This window comes from Peromyscus californicus, unplaced genomic scaffold (genome assembly GCF_007827085.1).
Source record: "Peromyscus californicus insignis strain IS unplaced genomic scaffold, ASM782708v3 Scaffold_8__1_contigs__length_139910024, whole genome shotgun sequence".
Taxonomy (NCBI): Eukaryota; Metazoa; Chordata; class Mammalia; order Rodentia; family Cricetidae; genus Peromyscus; species Peromyscus californicus.
The window spans coordinates 62821287-62837319 of NW_026294606.1; the positions used below are offsets into that span (position 1 = coordinate 62821287).

Sequence of the window (16033 nt, forward strand, 5' to 3'; positions counted from 1 at the left end):
AATAAAACAAAAACAAAATAAAGACAAAGTCTCACTATATACTCAGGTCACTATATAGCTCAGGTTAGCTTCCAACTTGTGATCCTCCTGCCTCAATACTGAGTTCTGGGATTAGTCATGTACGACCGTATCTATCAGAGAATATTTTTATAAAGCATGAAGACGATCATGGGTGATCCTAGCTGATCAGCTGATAGGTTTCCCAAACCAAATAAAACAAATCATGCCAAATCCAAATTACAACACTTTATTGCAGCATCGGCAAAGGTCAGATTTCTGAAGCTGGTGAAGATTGGGCAGCATTTCCATGTGAAATGTTACAACTTTACAAGTTTTGTTTCTTATTGAAATCTACATGCAGAAACTGAAACATGGTAAAAGAAAGATGCAAAATAGAAAAAAAGATGTAATCAAGTTGTAGCATACAGATGTGTTCTTTAACTAAATCACTATGCCTATTGAAAGCAAATGAAAGATACCTATCCTAATAAATTAACAGACTGTCAGAAACAGACTAAGAACCCTCATTTCTACTGGGGGGAGGGGAAGAAAACAAAATGAAAGGAAAACAAAAGCAAAGTAAGAGCTCTACTTGTTTCCATATTTTGTTTAGACACAGAGGCTGTAAACCCATGAAGGTCAACAAAAGACTCTGATCCACTTCTTGTTGTCCTTGTCGCTCTTCCGTGACATGCTCCCTGGCACGCTTGGTTTTCAATGATACTTACAATGGGCTCAACTGTATCCCCGTTCTTAGGCTGGTGTCAGACTTTTCTAAACCATCTGAATTAATGCTCTGCATATTAACAGTCTTCACATTTTCTTTCACTATAATAGGCAATTTTACATCACTGACTCTGATGGACAAAACAGGTTTTCCCTCCCTCATCCATTGTTCCTCTTAAAACAAACTCCTTAACAAAACCCTTCCTGGTGGCTTATCTGGCATTTGTATATCTTTCATCATTTTGTTGTCCTGCATGTAAGTTTTTACTAGAAGGTTTTACTGCTTGCTCTATACTTTTCTACTGTAGTCCTGGAGCCCCCAAATGTATCTTCTTCCAACATGGGATGTTCAATTCAGAGACACTGTAACTTAAATCAAGTTTAAAACTCAAGTTCATTTCCCCCATACCATTCCCATCTCAACCGTGTCTTCTCTGGCTCAGTCATCTCATTGACGCTCTTCCTGGTGTAACTGCTCAGTAGTCAAGTGAACCGTCTCATTTCTTGACTGCCATTCTCAAGAGAAGATTAACCCTCACGTGATTTCCATTACAAAAGGCCTTTCTGCCTTGTCTGGAAGCGTCGGCTTGTTCCGGTGTTGGCAGAGGCTGGTGTTTCTGCCTCTTGGCCCCAGCCTGTCCCAGGTTTAGATTCGCAACTCTCTAGACCGACATGCTGAGATGTGTCCGCTGCTCTCATTCAATTGCTGGAGGACTCCACTATCCACAACATCAGATACAGGACCTAATGAAATGACACGTGCTGCTGGATCAACGTCTCCTAAAGGTACAAACAGGGTGATGTTAGGAACTTTACTACTGCAGGACAAGGAAGAGTAAGGCACCTGACATCGACTTCTCCAAGTAAATACTTTTTGAAGATCATACACGTTCTTTATAGGAGGTGTGTCCCTACACTCTTTTGCAGCTAATTTCTCTGTCTTCCATCTTCTCCCTCTCCCATACTTTTTATATGGTCATATGGAGCCCAACCTGGCCTTCTACTCACTATGTAGCTGAGGATAATTATGAACTCCTGATTTTCCTGTCTTCTGCTCCCAAGTCATAGGATTATAACAGGCATGTGCCACCATATTGGCTCTCTACAACTAAGATGTTAAGAAATCACAGTTTATGAGTGGTGTATCACCAAAATGCATATGGTGAAGTCTAACCTATAAAACATCAGACTGTAATCTTATTTGTAAACAGCTGTTGGCATGTGTAATCAGTTAAAATGTGGCCATGCTGGGATAGGGTGGGACATGATTATGTTCTTATAAAATGAAGAATGGACACAGATGAAATAAAAGAAAGTATGGACACAGAAAGAATGCTATGTGGAGATAAAGACACAGACTAGGGTGATACATCTACAAGCCATGGACAGCCAGAAGGCTTCTGGAAGCTGGGAAGCCTGAATATGTTCTTCACAGCTCAGAAGACATCAACCTTGCTGAATCCCTGGCCTCACATTTCCTGTTTCCAAAACTTAGACAACAAACTTCTGCTGCTGAAACCACTCAATCTGTGGCACTTCATGGCAGCTTGAAAGAACTTCTACATTATGTTTTACAAGCAGCAGGTTATAGTAGCAAGAAACTTTCAAGGGATAAAATATGAACATGGAGAAGTGTATCCTGAGCTATTACCTACCAGAAAAAAAAAAAAAAAAAAAAACAAACCTCCCAAAACTGAACTAACTGAACGGGGTGTGTGTGTGTGTGTGTGTGTGTGTGTGTGTGTGTGTGTGTGTGTGTGTGTGTCGGGATATCAACACAACCATTCCCTAAAAGAAAGAATTCAAAGATGCAAAGGTCTCTCCTGAAGTAAACACAAAGCAACTGTATGTGTGTGTGTGTGTGTGTATGTGTGTGTGTGTGTGTGTGTGTGTGTGTGTGTCGGGATATCAACACAACCATTCCCTAAAAGAAAGAATTCAAAGATGCAAAGGTCTCTCCTGAAGTAAACACAAAGCAACTGTATAAAATGGAATAAGTGCAGTGGATGAGAGGAGAAAACGTTGAAAATCTTTGTAAGACAGACTTTTAGTAGCGTCACTAGACTAGTTTACAGGCAAGGAATCATCCAGAGTGATTCTAAGAGCTGAAAAAAGTATTTCTAACACACACTGGGTTAATGTTATTCTAGGAGGTATACTATTTCATAATAACTAATAAAGAGGTTCCTACATGGAGTGTGGTGGAACAAAACAACCCCAGTCTCTGTACTGGAATTATGAGAGCTGAAGGCCTTCCTGAGCTACACAGAGAGATTCTATCTCAAAAAAACTATGGGCTGGGGGTTTAGCTCAATGGTAGAACATATGCCTAGCTGGGTTAATTATCCAGCAATGTGTTTGTGTGTCGGGGGGGGGGGGGGGGGGGGGTCGTGGAGGGGGGGAGGTATTAATAAAAGTTGTAAACCAGATGTCCTAGCTGCTTGAAAAGATGAGATGGGAGAACTAGGCTTGGGATTACTTAAATCAACCTAGACAACATAGCAATACCCTGTCTCAAAACAAAAACAAGAGTAGGCAGGATGCATTTCAGGAAATAATTGATGTGCATCTGCAAAGTTTGAAGAACACTGGAATAATCCACATGAAACTGAAGCATCCAGACATTAGTACCAACACTTGTGAAAGACACCACACTCTCAGTTTTCAACACTAACAGAATAGAAAGCAACTTGTTCAGCACTACAGAAAAATTTAGAAAATAGTTTTACTTGAAGCATCTTACCCCATTCAAGGTAAATGCCTGTAATTTTCTCAAGGGCTGAAGTTTTAATTTACAGTCCTATCAACTCTTGATTAGGCCTATCAAATCCCTAGGCAAAGATGCTGCCACTACTTCAGTAACCAATCTGCAAGGAAATCTCATTTAACTGACATGTAAAATCATGAATATTAAAAACTGACTTTAAAAACAATCCATCAACTTAAGAATCTATTTGGAGGCAGTTTCTCAGGTGTTTACCATGTAGGCTCAAGGTTCCTTCACACAAAAAGCCCCTTACTACAGCGCACTTAAGACACCTGTTGATGCCACATTCTTTTACCAATGCTATCTTGAAGTGAAAACCAAAGAAAACAAATAGGACCCAAACCACCAGAAGATTCCATCCTGCTGTTTTCTCCTCTTCACTTAGATTTTTTTTTTAAGATTTATTTTATTATATAAACAGTGTTCTTTCTGCAAGTTTGCCTGTACGCCAGATCTCATTATAGATGGTTGTGAGCTACCATGTGGTTGCTGGGAACTGAACTCACGACTTCTGGAAGAGCAGTTAGTGCTCTTAACCTCTGAGCCATCTCTCCAGCCCCCATTCACTTAGAGTTTAAAATTGAAAACCAGAGACCACTTGGTACTCCAAAAGGCTCAACACCTCTTGTTTACACACTTGCCTTCTCTTTTACAATGTTTATTCACACCTACATCATCCTCTTTTTGGTTTTTCAAGACAGGGTAGCCCTAGCTGTTCTGAAACTTATTATGTAGACCAGGCTGGTCTTGTACTCACAGAGATCTGCCTACCTCTACCTCTGGAGTGCTGGGATTAATGGCATGTGCCACCACTGCCCGGCACACCTACATCTTTAAATTGTTCATTAGACTTTCAAAGGACCTTTAAAAAGATTTATTTTATGTGAATGTTTTGCCTGTGTGTATGTACATATATGTACCATGTGCATGCCTGATCTCGTGGAGATTAGAGGAAGGTGTCAGATCCCCTGGAACTGGAGTTACATACAGATGGTTGTAAGCTGCCACAACCAAACTCAAGTCCTCAGAAAGAGCAATAAGTACTCCGAACCACTGAGCCAAGTACTCTCCCACCACATGCCACCCCCACCCCGTCCCTTTAGAGACAGGGAACTTGCTATGATCAAGCAAGCCTTGAACTCAAAGTAATAACCTGTTTCTGCCTGGCCAAGTACTAGGACAAGCATGTGCCACCATGACAGGCTCAGAGGGCCATTCTTAAAGATGATGGATATGTTGGCTAGTTTTATGTCAACTTGATACAGAAGCTAGAGATATCTGAAAGGAAGGAACCTCAATTGAGAAAATGTCTCCATAAAATGGGGCTGTATGGCATTTTCTTAATTAATGATTGATGAGGGAGGGCCCAGCCCATTGTGGGAGGCGCTATCCCTGGGCTGGTGGTTCTGGGTTCTATAAGAAAGCAGGCTGAACAAGCCAGTAGGCAGCACCTTTCCATGGTCTCTGCTTCAGCTCCCGCCTTCAGGTTTCTGTCCTGCTTGAGTTCCTGTCCTAACTTCCTTTTGTGATGAACAGCAATGTGGAAGTGTAAGCCAAATAAACCCTTTCTTCCCAACTTGCTTTTTGGTCATGGTTTCATTGCAGCAACAGAAACCCTAAGACAAGTTGGTACCAGCATAGTGGGGTATTGCTGTGACAGACCTGACCGTGTTTTTGGGAGGATGTGGAAGGATTTAGAATTTGGACTCGAGAAGCCATTGAGTGTTGAGAGCTCAGTGGGATGGGCTGTAGGAGCTTGGAAGTTAAGAATGCTGAGAGCAATGCAGAAGATGGAGGCCTGGCTTGTGAAATTTCAGAGGGAAGTTTAAAGACTCTATCAGGGCTATCTGCTATTTTGATTTAAGATTCTGTAGTTCTGGTTAGCTAGGCTGAAGTGTCAGCTATGATTAACAAGATACCAGAACTACTAAAGCAAAACCTTTGCCTTGCTGGTCAGCTGGAGGTGAGAATTTAGTGGTGATTAAGAAGAGACTAGCTTCACTAAGGTGAAATCTTCAAGTAAGTGTGTCCTGAGAGTCAGCACACAGAAGCTGTATTCCAAAGGCAGCCAAGGTTGTATCTCGAGCTGGCAGCAGAACTTGGTAGTGTAAGAGTCACCCAGGTGGTACTGGTTTTGAAGGCATGAAGAGGTCATGGAGAGCAGCTGAAGTTTGGCACTGTAAAAAGCCTGGAGAGGCCATTAATGAAGCTACAGCCTCAGTAGCATTCAAGGCCCAGGACTGAAGGGGTCATGAAGAGCAGCTGAGGTTTGGCACCCTGAAGAGAGCTTATAAGAGGTTATTGGTGAAAAGTGCAACCCAGTTGCAGCAGAGGACCCCACCAGTTTGGAGATGCCAATACCACGAGACAACCACCAAGGACAGCAGCAGCAGCAGTGGCATGGAGCCAGCCGGAGTCTCAGCTGTGTGTGCTGCAAGGGCAGGGCACAAGAAGTGACCCAAGCCCCTTGGAGGAGTCCAAAAGAGTGCGAGTGGATCCCAGACATTGGACATTGTGTCACTCACACAGCTGGAGTTTGGTTTTGCTTTGGTTTGACTGTGACTGTGCCCTGCTTCTTCCCTCTTTAAGAAAGAAAGTATGGGCTGGAGAGATGGCTCAATGGTTAAGAGCACTGACTGCTCTTCCAGAGGTCCTGAGTTCAATTTCCAGCAACCATATGGTGGCTCACAACCACCAGTAATGAGATCTGGTGCCCTCTTCTGGCCTGCAGGGACACATGCAGGCAGAACACTGTATACATAATAAATAAATAAATCTTTAAAAAAAAAAGGATAGCATTTAATTTTGATTTTTTTTTTTTTTTTTTTTGTTTTTGTTTTTCGAGACAGGGTTTCTCTGTGTAGCTTTGCGCCTTTCCTGGATCTTGCGCTGTAGACCAGGCTGGCCTCGAACTCACAGAGATCCGCCTGGCTCTGCCTCCCGAGTGCTGGGATTAAAGGCGTGCGCCACCACCGCCCGGCTTTAATTTTGATTTTTACAGGAGCCCACAGCTGAAAGACTTTGAACTTTTAAGAGATTTTGGATTTTCAGAGAGACTGGATATTTTAAAGAGACTGAAATTTTAATGTGTTTGAATTTGTAAAGATTGTGGGACTTTTAAAATTATTTAGGTTTTTAATGTGACATCTTGGGAGTGAATAAGAAAGGAAGGGCTGTGGCTTAATAGCAATGTGTTTGTGTGTCAAGTCGACAAGGGGTCAGTTGTGCTGGCTGCTTTTGTGTGTCAACTTGACACAAGCTAGACTCATCAGAGATGAAGGAGCCTCAAGTGAGGAAATGTCTTCATGAGATCCAACTGTAAGGCATTTTCTCATTTAGTGATCAATGGGGGAGCGTCCAGCCCATAGTGGGTGGTGCCACCCCTGGGCTGGTGGTCCTGGGTTCTATAAGAAAGCAGGCTGAGCAAGCCATGGGAAGCAAGCCATTAAGCAGCTCCCCTCCATGGCCTCTACATCAGGTCCTGCCTTCAGGATCCTATCCTGTTTGAGTTCCTGTCCTGACTTCCTTCAGTGATGAACAGTAATTTGGGAAGTCTTAGCTGAATAAATGCTTTCCTCCCCAACTTGCTTTTTAGTAGTGGTGTTTCATCACAGCAATAGAAACCCTAACTAAGGAAATGGATTAAGTTAGGGTTTTCTTTTCTTTTTTTTAAAGTTGTGTTTTAGATAAAATAGGCTAAAGAAGTTAGCTGATGAGTTATGACTTTCACAAATAAAGGATACAAGGAATGAGCTTGGAGGAGACTTGAAGAAAATTAAGTGATTAAACATAGATTGTAAAAAGTCCCTTTATCTACTCAACTCCTATTTATTCAGTTAGATGCTTCAATTAGATGCCAGCAAGTAAGTGCGACGTAGGAGATACAAGGAAAGACAAAGCACAGTCCTTACCCCTACAGCAATCTCCTGGGGAAATGGAGGAAGCAAGCTAACAGGTAATTAAGCAGGCATTGCTCTGTAGAACACAGAGTTATGGCAGCAGATCTTTATTTACTTAGGTCAGTCCTGAGAATATCAAGGCAGGCCCTAAAAGAGGAACAGAGCTCCTGTGGTTGGGGAGAAACAATATATGGTGGCTTCAGAGGGAGAAAGGAATACAGTTAACCAAGAGGCCAGCTTGGCTGAGAATATGAGAAAGAACAACAAGAAATGTTAACCAAGTTGTGTAATTCAGAGTTCATACTATAAGCTCAGCATGAGGGACCACTGATGGGCTTTAAGTAGAAGGGGTCACTAAGTCATATGGCAGACTGCATCTCAGAATACTAAGTATAGTGAAGAGAATGACCTGGGAGGGTTGAAACAGACTACAAAGTTGATGAGGGGCTACAATAACAATCTACACTTGATCTTAGCTAAAAGAGCAATGCTGCAGTACTCCAATTGGGTGGGCTCTTGATCTAAACCTTGGCAGTAATCTAAATCTTGGCACTCATGTAGAAAACATTACTTAGTAGAAGAACACAAATGAATTTATTATGTAGACAAGGGAATTGAAGGAAAGGGATGAGCAAAACCCCAAACCTCCTTTTCAGTGTAGACAAATGGGGTTGGCTATGCTAACTAAGTTGGAGAATACTGTGGGAGAAGGGATTGGGCCAGGGCACAAATATACAGTTGACTGGTCAGAAGCTCAAGCTCAAGGTTTGGGTGTAAGAGTTCTGGATTGCAAATGGACCACAGCAGGGATGAACTGTTTCCAGAGAATAGATGGCAAGGAGAAGGCTGAGTCCAAGGAACAAGGACATTTACTGTCAATCCATGCTCATAGTTACGGGGATTGGAGAAGGAAAAAAGCAGAGACCAGCAGTCACAGAAACCAAGGGATGGGTACATAAGGAAAAAAGGGGCAGTACTTTAATCCAGTATTCAGGAAGAAGAGGCAGGCAGATCTGAGTCCAAAGCCAGCTTGGTTTACATAGTAAGTTCCAGGCCACCAGAGCTACATAGTAGGACCCTATCTCAAAATAAGTAAATAAAAGGGGAGAGGGGCTGGAGAGCTGGCTCAGCAGTTTGGAGGCCTTGTTGTTTTTGCAGAGGATTCCAATTTCATTCCCAGCACCCACATGGTGGCTCACAACCATCCCGAACTCCAGGTCCAGGGAATCCAGTGTCTTCTAAACTCCTCATGTACCAGGGACGTATGTGGTGTACAGACGTACATGCAGGCAAAACACTCATAAAATTAATTTTTTTTTACTTTTTTAAATCTCCAAAACCAAAAAACAAAGCTTATACTGTGAGGGTGACTAAGACAATACCCAAGAGGCAGGAAGGGTTCCCAGTGAAGCTTCAGTGAGCCCGCAATGCTAAGTCATAGCCTTACTTTGAGGAAAGGAAGAACAAACAAGGCTACCTCTTTCAATGGGGAATGTAGAGGGAAACCAAACAACGTTAAAGAATTTTGGAAAGACAACTATGTAACACCATCAACAGACTAAGAAAGGCATAAACAGGGCTGGAGAGATGGCCCAGCGGTTAAGAGCACTGACTGCTTTTCCAGAGGACCCGGGTTCAATACCCAGTACCACATGGCAGTTCACAAGTGTAACTCCAGTTCCAGGGAATCCAAAACCCTCACACAGACATACATGCACGCTAAAGGTCAATGCATGTGAAATTTTTTTAAAAAGTGTGTTTATATATGCACTTATATATTTAGTTATCTATTTCCCCATTTCTTATCTGTTTCCTACTTCCTAGGAAATACTTTGTATTAAGTCTTTTAATTTTTGTTTCGTTTTAAATAAATGATTAAGCTGAGTGTTGTGGTATACACCTTTGATCCTAGCACTTGGGAGGCAGAGGCAGGCAGATGTTGAGTTCAAGGCAAACCCAGTCTACAGTGAGCTCCAGGGTATCAAGAGCTACACAGAGACACTCTGTCTTGAGCACCCACACATCGGCACCCCACCAAAAAAAAAAAAAAACAAACAAATCCCAAAACAAAAACAAAACAAAACAAACCCCAAAACAAAAACAGCTAGGGCAGAATTAACTTTCAAGTACTTATAGGTTCATTTTCCAGCCTTGGGGGTATGGACTCCAGCCTTGAGGGTATGGAAACTGATTTCTTATACTTTTTGACAACTCAACATATAAAAATGATAAAAAGACAATATTTGAGTTGAGAAAGTCTTGGATATTGACAAGAATACCTGAGAAGTTAGCCTACCAAATGGAAATGTCAATATTATGGTAAATATCAAAATAAAAACATTCTACAGTTCTGGTTTCTGATGACGTTACAAAAGGGACAGATAGGCCAGGCAGTGGTGGTGCACGCCTTTAGTCCCAGCACTTGGGAGGCAGAGGCAGGAAGATCTCTGTGAGTTTCAGGCCAGCCTGGTCTACAAAGCAAGATCCAGAAAAAACAAAAACAAATATATATATATCTCAATACGACAACATACACTTTATGGAATAGGCAAGAAACTAATATTTCTCATTGCCTTTTAAGCTATTTTGCATGTTTAGCAGTGACGTAACAGGCTTCAATAAAATTAACTGTGTTGAGTCTAATGCCAAACTCTCAATTTGTTCACAAAAACATGAACAGAAACTCTTGTGAGAAAAATCAAGTGAAGGCTGTTTACCTCCCACCAGTCTTAAAGATTAGATCTGCATTAGGTGCTCCCTTTGGATGTTGGTAACGAGGCCGCCGCTCACGATTGGTGTTTGCTGGAGCTGGGCGCTGTGCAAGAGACTGCAACATTTCTGTGATGAGGAGCAAAGAGAACAATGCTGTTAGCTCTTGTGAATACACACTTCTACAAATGCACAAAACACCAGGGAGTTTAAGTACTTTGGTGTTTGTATGTAGGTAGCAACTTGCAAAAAAGAGCATTATATAGGCTAACAATTATGAAGTATTGAAAGCATGAAAACGTAAAGGAAGTAACAATTTTGATAGCTACATCTCAAATACTCTAGGACAACCTAGGGGTGTTGTTCCTCCTCAGGCACTCTGTCCATCCTGTTTTTTTCAACAGGGTTTCTCACTGGGACTTGGGCCTTGCCTATTACTTCAGGTGGCTTGGCCAGCAAGCCCCAGGGATCTGCCTCCCCAACATTGGGGTTGCAGACGTTAATCACCACACCTGGCTTTTTATGTGGGTGTTAAGAATTCCAACTCAAGTCCTCAGCTTGGTACAAACTGAACTTCATAGCCAATTTTCCACATTTTTATTTATGTTGGTAAGATTTTTCTTTTTTCTTTTTTTTTTTGTTTTGTTTTGTTTTTGTTTTTTGAGACAAGGTTTCTCTGTGTAGTTTTGCGCCTTTCCTGGAACTCATTTTGTAGACCAGGCTGGCCTCGAACTCACAGAGATCCACCTGTCTCTGCCTCCCGAGTGCTGGGATTAAAGGCGTGCGCCACCACTGCCCAGCTGTTGGTAAGATTTATTTTTATAGCTGGGAGTGATGGTACATGCCTTTAATTCCAGCACTTAGGAGGCAGAAGCAGGTGGCTCCCGAGTTCAAGGCCAGCCTGATCTATAGAACAAGTTCCAAGATAGGGCTATACAGAGAAACCCTGTCTTGAAAACCAAGCCCCCGACCTCCAAAAAAATTAATTTTAACTGTGTGTGTGAGAGAGTTTTGTGCCCATGAATGCCAAGGAAAACCACAGGAGTGGGTCCTCCTAGAGCTGGAGTTACAGGCAGTTTATGAGCCTATGAGCCTCCAGATGTAGTTTCGAGCAATCAAATTCAGGTCCTCTGGAAGAGCAGTATGTGCTCTTTACTGCTAAACCATCTTTCCAGCCCCTCTACATTGTTAACAGGTTTCTTTCTTTTTCTGAGATAGTGTCTTACTATGTAACCCAAGATGTCCTCAAATGTATGGTGATCCTCCTGCCTCAGCCTCCAGAGTGACGGCACTGTAAGCCTATGGCCCATGCCACCATTCCTGGCCTATAAATTATTTTATACCTTGATAATCTTCTTGTTCTTGTCGTTCATTGATATCTAATGTGAGCTTTTTCATTCTCATCCTCTCCTCTTGTTCTGCTTGTTGCTGGTTCCAATGATTTGCAGCAAGTTGGGACGACATGGGCACATTAAGAATCTTAAACTGGAGGAAAATAACATTGGAATCACAAATAGTCTGATAAAACAGTTAAGTAGAATTAAATATATTAGTTTAGAAAACAATACTATCAGCCCAGGCAGTGGTGGCACATGCCTTTAATCCCAGCACTTGGGAGGCAGAAGCAGGCGGGTCTCTGTGAGTTCCAGGCCAGCCTAGTCTATAGTTAGTTCTAGGACAGCTAAGACTATACAAAGAAACCCTGTCTCAATACTCCCCTCAAAAAATAAAACAACCCCCCCAAAAAACCCAATACTATCTACCCTTCACTATAAATCAGATTTAGTTCAAAAGATACCTGTATTATTCTAAGAAAAAACACAGCCTATCAGAGGTGGATGGGAACTGGAAGGCCACTAAGTTTGACTGACTTCATGAATAGCAGTTGTCTGGAAGCATACACCTAGAGACAGGACAACTTTTCATCCTGCAGACCTGTCATATGTAAACAACTTTCAAAAGGCTTTTACAGAGCAAAATGAAAGGCACATTCCTTACATTTCTACCTGCCTCCTAAACCATATAGGGCAAATCTGACCCATCTTCAGCATTCTGAGCACTTTTTTGTTTTGAAGATGAGCATGAAGCAACTGACCCAGAGATCCAGTTCCCTTTCTTGGAATGCTTGTTTTAAGCAAGATGTTTCTAGCTTAGGAATGCAAATGGCAGACAAACCTAGATAAAAATCTATAAAATTATGGCTCATGGATCCCTGGAAAATTTTTTAAGTAAGATTTGCTAACCAGCTAAGCATAAAACAAAGGTGCTTCATAACTGAAATTCTCTGTTGCACTATCATGAGACTTCATCTATGACTCTAGATCAAAGGCATGATCACTCACTGAGCTTCTGGAGCATGTGTGTCAGTAAGAGTAACAGCGGGGAACTGAAGGTGTTATTTTAAGCTGGATCGTAACAGCTGCATTTTAAAACTATATGTGTGTATATATAATATAAAGCCTCAGGTTACAGTAAGTACTAATTATTCTAATCAAAACATGTAACAAATCATAATTCTTTATGGGTACTGGTTGCAAAACAGTGATTTCTCTTCCAGTAGTAAGTTAAATATGCTTTGCATTTTTTTTTTTTTTTTTCGAGACAGGGTTTCTCTGCGTAGCTTTGCGCCTTTCCTGGAACTCGCTTTGGAGACCAGGCTGGCCTCGAACTCACAGAGATCCGCCTGGCTCTGCCTCCCGAGTGCTGGGATTAAAGGCCTGCGCCACCACCGCCCGGCATGCTTTGCATTTTTTTTTTTTTTTTTTCCGAGACAGGGTTTCTCTGTGTAGCTTTGCGCCTTTCCTGGAACTCACTTGGTAGTCCAGGCTGGCCTCGAACTCACAGAGATCCGCCTGGCTCTGCCTCCCGAGTGCTGGGATTAAAGGCGTGCGCCACCACCGCCTGGCATGCTTTGCATTTTTTAAACATTATTTTATTTGCACATTTGCTTTTGTAAAGGAGAGAAACTGGATTCCTCAGAGCTGAGTTACAGGTGTCTACTGGATTCTGGTTTGTTATATGGGTGCTTAGAACTAAATTCCGGTCCTCATGACTGCACTGTAAACACTGAACTGTTGAGCCATCTCTCTAATCCCTATTATTTTCTTCTTCGAGACAGGGTTTTTCTGTATAGCTCTGGCTGTCTTGGAACTCAAGAGATCCACCTGCTGCTGCTTCCTGAGTGCTGGCATTAAAGGTGTGTACCACCACTGCCAGCTTACTTTGTATTTAAAAAAATATGCTGAATTATATAACAGAGCTATTATGCTAAAATATTTTTAATGATCAAATTCATAAATACATAAATGTAGACATTAATTGTTGATATTGTTTTTCTTTCAGTTCTAGTCACCAACTCACTTCATTGATAGAATTTTTTCTGCAGATGACTGCCACAGTAAGATTTTTCTAAACAGAAATCTAGTACACAAAGAGATCTTTCACTGAAGTGAAGAATTAAACATTCTTATACAGCAACAAATTTCACACTTGTAGAAAAGCCATGGCACCAGAAGGCCAACACCCAAAAGCCAAATAAGAAAATAAAAATCAGAACAAAATACACTTATTCAGACCAGAAAATACCATGATGCTTCTTCAAATAATTTTCCTGAAACTGGCCTTCAAATCAATAACCCTGTTTCTGCCTCTGAGAATTATAGGTGTGTATCACCATGCCTGGCCTTAAGGTACGTCTTGATTTACCGCCAAAGCCTACAAGTTGTATATGAACTAAACAGCATGTGCAAGCTGATGACAACAGATTTTTATGCGTACCTGAATGCAACAAAGAGGAAAACTATTGTTTTTATAGCTTTTCTTCAGAAAAGATATTACTAAGCTTCCTCTTAGTTAAAAAAATTCAGGACCCAAGGTACATGCCAAGACATTAGTAGCTATACAGTAATGGGAACCAAGAAATATCTAATTCTAGTTGCTAAACACTGCCCTTTGTGCCCTCCTCCACATGTAAAGGCTTTGTGCATTGTATATGCCTTAAAATGTTAGAACTAAATGACTTCCAGACTTACTTTTTTGTGCCAAGAAAAGCCATTGGCATGGGTAGGGAGTACAGAGAGAGAGCACAGAGGAGAATAAGGGAGACCTAAAATGTGATGACTAAATTTTCTTTAAGAAAGTCTAGCTCAAAAACTAAGTAGGCCTAGGGGAAAAAGTTCAATCTCTGGGATTTGAAAACCCTGGTTACAGTGGTAAATTAGCAACTTCAGGTAACTGAAAAGCAGTTTTGGCAAAGATCTGGGTACAACACCTAATTTAGGATTCTTACCAAAACCGGCTCTCACTTCCCTCCTTAGAGACTGAGTGAACACAGAAAGCACAACCCTGGTCTACAGAGAGCAGAGAGGTGGGCCTTCTGAAAGCACAAGGAAACCTGTACATGCCCACACATGCATACCTGCACAGAGAGAAGGTGGGGGTGATGAAGGAAGCTAGTGTTTGATTTTAACATGTTAACTTTAATGTTAGTCATGATGTGAAGTCCTTGCTGGCCCTATTATTTTGCTATTATGGAGACTTCTTTATACACCAACTAGCAAAAGAATGGTATAAAGTAGGACTTCCATGATCCCTTATCTAAACAAGAAATTATGGACAAGAACAGAGATACTCATTTAGAAATTAAAAAAAAAAATGCAGAGGGGAATTTTATCTAGTCACATAGCCCAAACACCAGACAGACTGAGAGCAGCAGTGTGGAGGGTGGGTGAGCATGGCTGCAATGTTCTTCAAGCCTCTGTGACCCTCAGCCTTGGGGCTAGGGTGCTAGTGATTGTCTTAATTTTTCCCTTTTTTTTAAACTGGAAAAGAAGGAAAGGGTATCAGGTCTTATCTAAGTGGGGGTTGTCTTTTCCAAGGAGCAGGCCCTCAGCCCTCATACCTGCCTAGTAGCTTGACAGCTAAGAATAGAGACTCCCAGCCAGACTCCTGGAGGTCAAGAGTCAGGGCTCCTCTTCCTGCCTAGGGAGCTAAATGACTCCGCTATCTTGCCTACTCCCAAGGTTTGAGTACTTGCACTCCAGTTCCTTGGAAAGGTGTAGAGGGATACTGCAGTGTGACAGTTTTTAGGTTCTAGAACTCTTACTACACAAGGCTAAGGGCATGTAGGTGGCTGCCCATTTTGAGCCCCAGGTTCAAGAAGGGGCTAGTTCCAGGTTCAGGTCTTAGCAGGTGTGTGCAAGGAGTCAGCATCTTTGCTTGGCTTCCATCTGTTGGCACTGGTGACTTAGGATAGTGCTGTAGAGCTGTTCTTTGTCCTCAAGAAGCCAATTCGGGGCTGGAGCTAAGCTTGGAAGACCTGGGGGATTGTGGAAGGTGGCTCTTTGTCCTCTACGTGACAGGACTGGGCCTCAGCTACTAGATCCAGAAGGAACTAAATCTGAAAGGATAGCAGGGAGGCAAGCTGGGCCTAGGGCTGTGGAGGAGAAAGGGACAGAGAAGCAGACATCCATGTGAAGTCTCTGGCCCTATTATTTTGTTACTGAGACCTCTTTATACACCAGCTAGCAAAAGAATGGTATAAAGTAGGACTTCTATGATCCCTTATCTAAACAAGAAATTATGGACATTCACTAGGAGCTAGCCCTGCTAATCTTTCAGGGACTCCTGCTTACCATTATCCTCTGCCTAGGGACTTTCAGCCTCCATCTCCAGGAAGACCTTTGCTTTTTGTTTTAAATTCAATTTGTCTCTCTATGTGTGAGATAGATAGACAGGCAGACAGGCAGGCAGGCAGGCAGGCAGGCAGGCAGACAGAGAGTGTGTATGTCAGAGGATAATCTCTGGGAGTCAGTTCTCTCTTCTCAGGTGGTTCTGGGGTTGAACTCACCCACTGAGCCATCTCTCTATGCTGGTATCATTACTTTGAATAGACTCTTCTTTCCATCACAGATGACAATCACTTAAAGTTTCC

At 42.1% G+C, this 16033-nt stretch overlaps 1 protein-coding gene across 5 annotated transcripts in view; it reads right to left on the minus strand.

Annotated features, from left to right (window-relative positions):
• Positions 1 to 231: 231 nt before the first annotated feature.
• Upf2 (UPF2 regulator of nonsense mediated mRNA decay) overlaps positions 232 to 16033 on the minus strand; it is a 122081-nt gene continuing 106279 nt past the window's right edge. For 3 of the 5 annotated variants that reach the window (XM_052727474.1, XM_052727472.1, XM_052727473.1), the window contains 3 exons: positions 11445 to 11586; positions 10110 to 10230; positions 232 to 1506 (listed from right to left, as the gene is read on the minus strand). In XM_052727474.1, coding sequence (XP_052583434.1) covers positions 1497 to 1506; positions 10110 to 10230; positions 11445 to 11586 — 273 coding nt within the window. In that variant the 3' untranslated portion in view covers positions 232 to 1496. Of the gene's footprint in view, positions 1507 to 10105; positions 10231 to 11444; positions 11587 to 16033 lie in introns of those variants that run through there. The other 2 variants (XM_052727476.1, XM_052727475.1) reach the window with 1 other exon arrangement.